Source organism: Scatophagus argus, chromosome 10, assembly GCF_020382885.2.
Source record: "Scatophagus argus isolate fScaArg1 chromosome 10, fScaArg1.pri, whole genome shotgun sequence".
NCBI lineage: Eukaryota > Metazoa > Chordata > Actinopteri > Scatophagidae > Scatophagus > Scatophagus argus.
The window spans coordinates 3,685,457-3,696,021 of record NC_058502.1 but is presented as its reverse complement, the minus strand read 5'-3'; the positions used below and the strand labels follow the sequence as shown (position 1 = coordinate 3,696,021).

Below are 10,565 nucleotides of genomic sequence, written 5' to 3'. Positions count from 1 at the left end.
TCTGATGGTTTTCTTGCTTATACATAATTATCCCAGACAAAATTTGATATCATTTTTCTAAGGTATTAAGGCAGAAATATGAAGATGTTTAATTTTGTCATCGTCCTTCAGCAGCATTGTGAATTCCTGAATTTCTCAGTAATGTTGACTTGCAGATCATTTTCTTCTGCTGACGTGCATCCGGTCTATTTGACTTTGTGCTGTCCTCCCTCGTACCTGGAAGGTGTGGGAGCCATCCTTGAAGCGTTTCGTGGAGCTGTGATGGCCGAGTGGTTAAGGCGTTGGACTCGAAATCCAATGGGGTTTCCCCGCGCAGGTTCAAATCCTGCTCACAGCGTCAGTCTTCTCACCTGTTCAGAGAGGCCAACTACATTTGTTCCTTGAGAGATGTTGCTGACATCCTAATATGAAGAGACTCGCTTCGTATGTGTGTCTGCGAATTTAAACATTGAGGCGTGCAAACAAGGACTCTTGTGTTGCTGTTATTATAAGCAGATTTGTTAAAACCCTCCTCACTTTATGTAAATCACTGTTGCTTCTCAACTGAAGCGATATTAAGACCATCATATTAACAGCTACAGTGTGACTGATGGTTAACCACATTACTTTTGCTGGATTTCACACTGTAGCTGTTTCACTATAAAACCCTTAACGAGGTCCAGTGATTCAATCACTTTCCTTTTCGTATGAATACAGCGTCTCACCGCACGCCTTTATCCAATCACAGTCGGAGGGTGAAGTGTATCTGCGCGATGATTGGCTGAGTCGTCTGTCAGACACTTTTCAGGGCGTAGCCACTTACCGCAGCTGTCAGATTCTGGAGGAGAGCTCCTCACACAAACGGCGAAAACAGGTTTGCTCAAGCAGCAAGCCAGATGAATCTCGGACATATCTGAGCAGAGATGGTCCTCTAAGTGACAGAGGTAAGGATACAGTTTCTAAAGAAGTCATTTTAGGTAACATATCAGTGCCAGATGTTGAAGTTATGTCTCACTGCGTCCAACTAACGCTGCATATCCCGTGATGTTTTTAGCATGCACCTAGCTAGCGCTAACGGTCAGCTGGGAGTGACAATGGTGGCGTGATGGAAAGAGGTTAGCTTCTTAGGCTGTTTAACGTGACATAACATTAGTTTTAGTTTTCTACAATGTCGTTAAATTCCAGAAGTCTCCCGTCATAGAATGAAGCGGGTTGACTCGACTGTGCTAACTTAGCTAACGGTATGTTCATGCACAGAGGCGTAAATAGGGATTCTTGGCACCCCGAGCACCCTGTTTTCACATACTTCTCCATGTTTTCCATCCTGCCTTCCTCTGTAGTTCTGATATTCCCCGGCCATCACCTGAATATCCTGAACCATCCTCATCATTCTGTCACCATGGAGACTGCCAGCAAGTATGTGCTGATCCACGGGAAGAACATATCCCACAGTACCCTCGTGGGCTCTGCTGCGGTGCCCCACATGTCCATCGACAAGCTTTTCCCAGCTCTCCTTGAGTGCTTTGGGATCATATTGTGTGGCTACATAGCTGGCAGGTAGGGCTGTGCAAAACCAGTTACAAACCATATTGACTGTTTTGTGTGCTTAAGTGTTACATGCATGCAGCCATCATGTTAAGATTGTACTTGAATTCTGGAGATGCCCGATAAAAATATGAAAGTGATGACAACAATGTGTATCTAAGGCTGTTTCTTCCACTTCCACCAATAGGGCAGATATCATCACAGAGAGCCAGGCAAAGGGTTTGGGGAACTTCGTGTCAAAGTTTGCTCTTCCAGCTCTGCTCTTCAAAAACATGGTGCTGTTAGACTTTGGAGATGTCATCTGGGTGTTTCTCTGGAGTGTCCTGGTCGCTAAGGTTGGTGTCTGGTGCATCTGTGTGTTCATTTTGTGTCTGTAAGTCTGATTTTGCTAAATTCCCTGTGGACGTTCTTAAGAAGTCTTGTGAGGCATAGAACCATACGAATAAACAGAACTTTGGTGCTCCCATCCTGTGTGTAGGTGACGGTGTTTGTGCTGGTATGTGTGCTCACTCTGATGGTGGCCAGTCCAGACAGCAGATACAGCAAGGCTGGCCTGTACGCCATCTTTGCTACACAAAGCAATGACTTTGCCTTAGGATACCCCATAGGTGAGGCAGACATTGATATGTATATTCCTCCATAAGTTGTCTGTGAAGAAAAATACTGAACATAAGAGACAACATGTATGCATTCCTGTCTTTCTTTCTTTCTGTCCGCCTCTATTTTTCTAGTTGATGCTTTGTATCGGAGCACATATCCAGAGTACCTCCAGTACATCTATCTCGTTGCCCCAGTCTCCCTCATGCTCCTCAATCCCATCGGCTTTGCTCTTTGTGAGGTTCAGAAGTGGAGGCAGGCCAGCCATTCACAGCGCAGCACTCTTGGCATCGTGGGAGTTGTGATCATACAGGTGCTGTGTATTTATGGATGTTTTTAAGGGGAATGTGTGACACATCTCAAAGAGGTTAGACTCAAAGATCTCTCTCCACTGGGTTTTCAAGTCATTCTTTCTAAGCCTTTTTCTGTCAACTCTCCAGGTGTTGAAGAACCCAGTTGTATTCATGGTGATAGTAGGAATCATTGCCCACTTTGTGCTAGGCCAGCAGATCCCTGCTGTTCTGTCAGAGTTCATAGATGGCCTGGCTAACTCCTTTGGAGGGACAGCCTTGTTTTACCTCGGCCTCACTATGGTGAGTTTGTTTTTGTTCAGTTGTTTTCAATTGTGGTTGAGTTAAGCCTTTTTGTACATTTTGTTTAAACTGACTTGTGTTGAATTTTATTTTTTTTAGGTAAGTATAATCTTTTGTCTTTTAGCTTCTTTTAAGGGTTTTGAATCGTGTGTAAATAAGAATAACATGATCAGATAAAAATAATCCGTTTGTTTCTACTGCAGGTCGGCCAGCTCAGAAAACTAACCAGAGACACCGGAGTTGCCTTGATTCTCCTCATCACAGCCAAACTGTAAGCTGTGTTTGTGTGTGATTATGTATGGTGGCCTTACTTACAGTACACTGTATATTACTTCAACCTAACCCTATTGAAAAATGTTTTTTTTTTCTTTTTTCTTTTCTATATTTAGTACATACATGAAGATCAGCCAAAAAGTGAAAGTTTTAAGCACAACGTATCACATATTTTTTGCAGGGCTGTTGTATAGCAGACTGTAATATACATATACATGGTGTTTCCTGATCAGATTTTCATTAACTGCTTAAACAACTGGCCATTAATGAAGTTTTATTGGTTTATTTTTTTGTCTCTCTGTTTCCAGCCTGGTGATGCCGCTGGTCTGTAAAGACATGGTGGATATTCTGGATGTTGGAGTCAACAGCACGAGTGCCAACCACACCAGTTTGTCTAACTTTGCTTTCCTGTATGGAGTCTTCCCAACCGCACCAAGTGTGGCCATCTACGCTGGACACTACAACATGGAGCTTGAGGTGGTAAGTAAATTTTAAACAGCAATTTATAGTAACTTAGCCAGGTCACATGGCAAGAGTAAAGCAAACACACACACACACACACACACTGCAGTCATCCCCTACACCTTGACACCACCCAGGTTGCATTTGTGTACTCCACGTAGTAGTAAACTATCTAGATTTTATGCCATTTTGCCCAACAATGAAAATAAACTTGATCTGTGATGACATCACACTGTACCAGATATATTTTATTATAGTTTTAGTTTTTATTGTTAGAATTTTTATAGTCTTTAGTTTCATCAGAAAAAAGTGAAAGATAAGATTGTTTTGTTGATTTATGTAGATAAAAAAGAGCTGCTTCATATGCTCTGAAGGTTACTATTTCTCTTTTAGACAAGACATTTCCACTCAGACAGTTTTTCATGTTAAGAAAACAGAAATGCTTCTAGAATACATTTGCTTTGACTCTAGATTACATGTTGACAGTTTGTGTTGTGTCTTGTGCTTCTTAAATTCTGTCTCTTTGTGTCCTTTCTTTAGGTAACATCAGGGATGGTGATCAGTACGTTCCTGTCTGCACCGATCATGTACGTGTCGGCCTGGTTGTTAACAATTCCTCTAATGGACCCCACCCCCCTGGTGACAGAACTTGAAAACGTTAGCTTCAACATCAGCATCGTCAGCCTTGTAGCATTAGTAAGTATGTTTGCAGACATGTCTTGGTCTCTTGCAGTTAGACGATTGTTTTTAAAGCCACTCAGTGGGTCACTCAGTCTGACAGGAAGGAGCACTGAAATACTGACCACAAGAAGAACAGACACAGAAATAACAATGTGTGATCATGTGCCCGTTTCTTCTCTCAGGTGTGGACCATTGTGGTGATGTTACTAAGCAGGAAGTTTAACAGAATTCCTCACCTCTTTGCCTTAAATCTTTTCCTGGCTCAGGTCAGTCTCCAGTTAAAATTCAGTTAAAAGCAGCACGTTCATTTTAAAAATAGTGGAGGATGTGTTTCTTCACTGACGCTTTTTTATAATGATATTTTGAGTTTTCTGTCTGTGTCTGTGTTCATATGTCCAGGAAATACTACTTGAGCACACTGGCTCCTCACATTCACGTTCCTGTTCTGCCTTAACCTGCTGTACTGTTCTCTGCTCTAGTTTTTGGTTTGTGTCAGCATGATCCTGTGGAACTTCTTGGTGAAAAATGATGATAATCTCCTCGGCAAAATTCTCACTTTCGCTCTGCTCTATGGGTCTCTTTACAGCACCTACATTTGGAGTGGTAAGTGTGTTTGCTTGTGAACAGCACTGTTTGGCTCAATACTCGGTATACTCAACTGAGTTTACTGTGTGCACGCTGGTGCTTTGTGTTTTCTTCTGTTTTGTTTTTATTTTTGTTTTTTGTGTTTTCTTTTTCTCAGGTTTAATCCCTCTCTGTCTGGCTCTGACTAACAGAGATGATCTGCTGAGACTGCGACCAGGAGTGTTCATGATTTTGGGTTGGGGGTAGGTCTGCTCACCCAAACACCAAACACTTTTCACTTTGCTAAGAAAACTTCTGTAATCTGTGTTGGTGTGGCAGAGCAGCTTGTCTCCTTTGTATATCAACGCATCCCAAAGCACCAAAGCAAAGTGAAAATGTGCTTTGCTGCAGTTCAGCATCTCAGATATTTTAATACTTAAAAACTGTATGAACAACTTGTTGTCTGCGTGTGTGCTTGTGTGTGTAGAGTTCCCTTCCTGATGGTCGGAGGTCTTCTTATGTCAGGAGACAGGACTGATACCATAGACTCGGCCTTCCTCTATGGCAGAGCTCAGGTTAGAAAAAGATCTGCTCTAATTCAGCTCTACATTCCTTTCTTCACTCTGTTCTGTTTATTTCTGTTTTTTTTGGTCTCCTCTATTTTCTCTACTCAAGTCTGCTTATTTCCTTTTTAAATCTGTCAAGGAAATCCCTACTTTTTCTTGTAATTAGGATTTTTATGGCCATTGACTTGAGACCTGACTCTAGTGCTCTGAAAGGATGGGGAAATGGCAAAACCCATGTGACACAGATACAGGAAATCACTTTTCAATGAGCCACCTTGTTTCTGAACCGTCTTTAGAAGTCGTCCAAGACGTTTTATTCATATTCCATTCTGTCCTGCTCCTAGATAATCACCACAGCAGTGGTGCTTGCAGTCAGCCTGCTGCTTGGTGCAATATCTCTGATGGGTCTCAGCCAGGGAGACAGGGAGCAGAGAGGCTACCAGGCCCTGAGCAGAGCTGCTGTGACAGGCATCAGTGATGATCTTAGGGCCCCTGGTGGCCTGGATGATTCACAACAACAACAGCCACAGGTGGCCAATTCGCCCGCCTGCAGCATCAACTCAGGTAGCTCTGGATTCCAATCGATATTTATGTATGAATAAAACCAAAATCTGCCTGTAATTTGAATATGTTCAGAGTTGAAATGTGTCCATAACTGTAACCAGTCCATCATCAGGTGAGTAACTTGACGATCTGTCTGGATTATTTTTACTGTTTCTGTTGTGTTGCCAGACCCCCACAGTTTCTCACCTCTCCAGACTTTACCTGACATGATAGCCAGTACGCAGAGGGAGCAGCCGAACAGCACAGGTAACCAGCACAAACTCAATCAAAAGCAGTGGAAAAATGTTTTGAAAGAAATATTTGAAAGTGAGATAAGGTCCATGTAGTGATCTGAAACGGCATGAAAGCATTAGGATGTTTAACCAGTCACACTGGTATCTTAACAGGCTGTATGTTTTTTTTCTTCCACTCCAGGCCACAGTGGGGCGCTGTGTGATGGGCAGCAGCAGGGATCTTCCTCTTCTGAGCAGCCACTGAACCTGCCACCACCTGGTCCACAAACCACTGATGACAAACAGACAGTCAGGCACGTCCTGCTCTGTCTGCTGCTCTTTGTCAGCCTGCTTGCGGTGAGGCTTGAACACTCACTAACTGTGTGTGTGAGTGTAATTAGTGTAAAATAAGTGAGAAGTGAAAAAATTAAAAATAAATGTCTGATTGGTGAATGTCTCCGTCTGTCTCTAGAACCTGTCCAGCTGTCTGTGGTGGTTGTTCAACAAAGATCCAGGAAGACTTTACCTTGAACTACAGTTTTTCTGCGCTGTGGCAAACTACGGGCAGGTACCTGCGTGTTGTCGTCGTTGAATGCACAACTACGTGTCTAACTTTAACTGCAACTGTAAATACACACATCTTTATCCCAGGGTTTCCTGTCCTTTGGGATCTTTGGTCTGGACAGACACCTCATCATCCTGCCTTTTAAAAAGAGGTGAGACTTCCAGATGATCAACAGATTGTTTGAGTTGTTCGGCATGGTTTCCTTTGGGATCAAATAACCATATGAGACACGCAGAGCTGAAGTGGTGTTTGTGTCTGTGTCAGGTTGCTCGGACTGTGGCAGGGCAGGGACAGCCAGGATTTGAGTCCCTCAGGTGTACCAGAGGAGGTCAGGCTCACCTGTACCCAGTTTGTCCGCTACCACAAAGACCAGTGTGTACAAGACATAGTACACACACGCAGGTACGCCCTATTGTGTGTGTGTCCCGCAGTGTGTTGTAGCTTCTCTTTGGAAAGATTAAATCCAATCAGATTTCTTCCACATCTTCTGCTTGTATTTTTTCTGTTAAAGGGTAAATGCATTTGAGTTAAGCTTATGGAAACACAAATGGCCGTGTAGATTTTATTCAAGCTTTGATTCCACTTTGAATCTGACCTGATTTACTGCATCCCTGCAAGATTTCTGACTCCTTTAATGTCCCCATTGTTATTATTAGCATTTCCCTTTGATTTTTCTTGACATCTTTCATCTCTTTGCATGTTATCTGTTGATCTGTTTTGCTGTAGTTGCTGATGATGTTTTCTGTCCACCGGGTAGTTAATAACTCATGAAAGTTGAAGCCATTAGACATTTAGGCCATATGTTGTACCTTTAAGTTTCACTGTGCCTTGCAAAATGTGCTTAATTTGCCGCTATAAAAATTACAGAGAAGAAGCCTCAGCTGTGACTGCAGCTACCACCGTGCAACTATCAGACGTTTCTGTGCAGTGATAATGTTTAATTAATATTTTAACATTTATGGCGTTAGGCAGGCTATGGTCGATTTTTAAGGACCGAAAAAGCTCACGTTAGCTCACCTGTTTAATCAGTCTTGGGTACTTTTCTTTTCTTTTATTCTAACACATAAAATGCTTTCCACAATTGCTTTCCCGTTTCTCTTCTTTACTAACGCTTGTTCTTTCCTTTCTTTCCCCTCATTATTTCCTTTTATTCTTCCCTGCTTCCCTTTGGCTGCCCCTTTCCATTTTGGTTTCTCCTCTATCACCTGTAGTGGCTCAGGGGAGAGTGTGAGCGCTTCGACAGGTGAATCCTTCCTCTGATAATGACAGGTTCGGAGGAGAACAGGAGGAGGAGGAGGCTTTGAGACATTTCCCCTCCCACCAGCCCCAACACCTACACCCTGATGCACATCCTCAGGAGCAACTAAACCTCGAGGTGCACCAAACTCACAATCTAGATGAATCCTGTGGCCAGTATTCGCTTCAGTCCCGACCCCGTCTTGAGTCTGAGAATGAACACCAAGCTCATATTTCCAACTCTGATATCCAAGAGGAGCAGGTTTCCCAGCTCCAGTCCAACGAAGCTCATCACCGACACCAGCATGCTTCAAGCCCCCCCCGCCAACTTCCCCATCCCCATTTAGAGAGTGTGTTTCGGGGTAGTGACTTGGTGGACTGGCTTGTGGAGCGGGGCTTGTGCCCTGGACGAGCCGAGGCCCAACTGTATGCCGTTCGACTTCAGTTGGGGGGAGTGTTAGGTCACCTGACAGGTTGGCACAGCTTCAGGGATGAACCCACCCTGCTGTACCACTTCACGCAGGTGAGAGAGAGAGGGAGGGGGGACGGATGCTCCCAGAACATGTGAGAGAAAATGAGGAGAAAGGAGGCGGCAGGAGGACGGTAGGGAGGAGGAGGGGAGAGAAATGAGACAGAATAGGAGAAGGTACCAAGCGGCAGTCACCATGGATGATTGCCAAAGAACAAGCAGAAGTGCCTTATGGTGCAGTTTTTCTAATGACCACTAGATGGCAGCTCTGGAAAAGCGAATTGTATTGAAGTAAATGAAACATATCCTACAAAAAGCCACTGAGGAGAATCTAACTTCTCCATTGCTAGTTTAACCTCTTGTAGTATATGTGTGGCAGTTTAGACAGATTTGTTCCAGATTGATATTAAGATAAGTGTTGTATCTGAAGGTGTTTGCTACAGGTTTCTTAGGCTGTTTGTGGTGGTTGCTGCCTGTTAGACCTCAAGAAGATTTGAAAATATTTGGCTCATGCGACTAAGAGGCTTCATTAAGAACATCCGTGAGAAATTTACAGGTGATATGAGAGCTAAAGAAAAGTGATGACTGGGGTTGAGGAGAAAGAAGCGGAAACAAGCGCTCCCTGCTGGAAGTCTTCCTCATTCCTTTTTGTTAAAGACCTTTGGTTAAAATATTTTCACCGCTCTTAACTGAGTTGGCTTTGATTGTCACTTCAGGGTCACCTTCAGATGTCAGAAAAGTGATTTTTCATCTTATGGATTTCTGTGAGCCAGTGAACTCACATTTTCATTGTGTGAAAGACAAATAAGCTTTGTTTTCAGGACAAGTTGCCATTCATTTGCCTGTAGTCCTCAGATATTGTATTATTTATGTGCGTGCAAGTGACTGGACCAGTAAACTGATACTTTTTGCTCTTAGCCAATGAGCTGCAGGACTGCTCACTGAAAGCCAGTGATGTTTCCACCTGCTCGTTCTGTTTTATGTCGGCACGTTTTCTTTCAGATGAAAGAATTTGCCTGTTATTTCAGTATTTGGTATTTTGCACGCTGTGTCTTTTAGCCACTCTGGTCTTCGCATGACTCTGAGCAGCACAGACTTCTGCTTAGCACTGAACCTTTTGCACTGACGGAATCACAACATCTTTCTCTTTTTGAAATTATGCAACACACTGGATATTTGTCTCGTGATGATGCTGCAGCGGGGGTTTGTTATCTTTGCATTGTGTAATTGTGTTGCTGCTGTCGATGTGGAACATTTTTTGGGGATGAATTGTGGTCACGTCACTGAATGCAATGCATTTTGAGCCCGGGCTGAACATTGAGCCATCTTTGCTACTTTTTTGGTTGCCTGGTCCCAAAAATGATTTTCTTAAACCCTCAAGCACTCAGAATATTGTAGTTAGATGACAACTTTGATAAGATTTATACTCACAATTGCAGGCCTAAACTAGCTTATATTGTATGCAAAGCTGACTTGGATGATGTTTACAGATCGTTCGGCTCCCAGTAACTACACTACAACTAATCTTTCACCTGTTCAGTTGCTGCTGATTGGTGATATTGTGACCAAGAAGTTTACAGTGTGTTGGCAGGGCTGCAGAAGGCGTCTGGATGGTGATATATGTACATATGAGCTGAGACAAAGACCACGCTAATGTCAGACTGATGCTGCGATTTGAGATTTAGCAGTGAAACCTGAGGATGGCAAAGTCGACCCCCTGACCTTTCCCCCTGAAGAATCATGTCCAAAGACAGGATGTTCTTGTGGATCCCCTTTCTTCACCACAATCCTCCCAGAATCTGTGGGCATATACATCAATCTGCATGTCTTCTGCCAACTGACACAACATTTAGGTTCATGCGATTTGCGCCAGGTGCTCATGTTTACCGAGTTGTTAAAATGAGTGCCTGCCTGTGAATGTGAAGGGGTGTGTGTGTTCGTGTGTGTGTTTGTGTTTATGTTTATTTGCATGAACAAAATGTCTTTGAGCTTCTGTGTGATGTGTGGGAAAGAGTTGGAGAGCACTGAGAGAGTAGAGATTTTAACGTGAGGTCTAACTGTGGATGTTTTGTTTTAAGTGTGTTGCTGTAAACCAATCAGGGTCCATGACTGTGTGACCGTAAGAAATGCACAAATAAAACTACGCAAAACTACCCACGTAGTTTCACTTTGTCACGACACAAACTACTGATTGTGATTAGAATTCAAAACTCGACCCTGGAAACGGCAACAGCTACATATCATATTTCATTTATATAC

At 43.2% G+C, this 10,565-nt stretch overlaps 1 protein-coding gene and 1 non-coding gene across 5 annotated transcripts; both read left to right on the top strand.

The window, feature by feature from the left end:
• Positions 1 to 255: 255 nt before the first annotated feature.
• trnas-cga lies at positions 256 to 337 on the top strand. The gene has a single exon. It is a non-coding gene; the product is annotated as a tRNA-Ser (tRNA).
• A 428-nt stretch (positions 338 to 765) lies between these two features.
• On the top strand, positions 766 to 10,459 carry gpr155b (G protein-coupled receptor 155b). 4 transcript variants are annotated; one of them, XM_046401739.1, is made up of 21 exons: positions 767 to 923; positions 1,034 to 1,094; positions 1,320 to 1,536; positions 1,712 to 1,859; positions 2,003 to 2,132; positions 2,256 to 2,434; positions 2,562 to 2,714; positions 2,918 to 2,985; positions 3,296 to 3,467; positions 3,990 to 4,145; positions 4,313 to 4,396; positions 4,610 to 4,733; positions 4,873 to 4,957; positions 5,182 to 5,269; positions 5,605 to 5,824; positions 5,993 to 6,070; positions 6,239 to 6,393; positions 6,509 to 6,604; positions 6,688 to 6,752; positions 6,866 to 7,003; positions 7,871 to 10,459. In XM_046401739.1, the coding sequence occupies exons 2-21, from the start codon at positions 1,085 to 1,087 to the stop codon at positions 8,403 to 8,405; spliced, it is 2,901 nt and encodes a 966-aa protein (XP_046257695.1). In that variant the 5' UTR covers positions 767 to 923; positions 1,034 to 1,084; the 3' UTR covers positions 8,406 to 10,459. The 4 variants fall into 4 exon arrangements, with proteins under 4 accessions (XP_046257696.1, XP_046257695.1, XP_046257694.1 ...); XM_046401738.1 differs by having other exon boundaries at positions 6,239 to 6,423; XM_046401741.1 differs by having other exon boundaries at positions 6,239 to 6,423; positions 7,813 to 8,016.
• Positions 10,460 to 10,565: the final 106 nt, after the last annotated feature.

Bases quoted from the DNA above. Each gene is read 5' to 3' on its own strand.
- gpr155b (XM_046401738.1), top strand. The intron at 4,734-4,872 runs GTAAGTGTGTTT...TCTTTTTCTCAG, and splicing joins CAGCACCTACATTTGGAGTG to GTTTAATCCCTCTCTGTCTG. The intron at 6,753-6,865 runs GTGAGACTTCCA...TGTCTGTGTCAG, and splicing joins ATCCTGCCTTTTAAAAAGAG to GTTGCTCGGACTGTGGCAGG.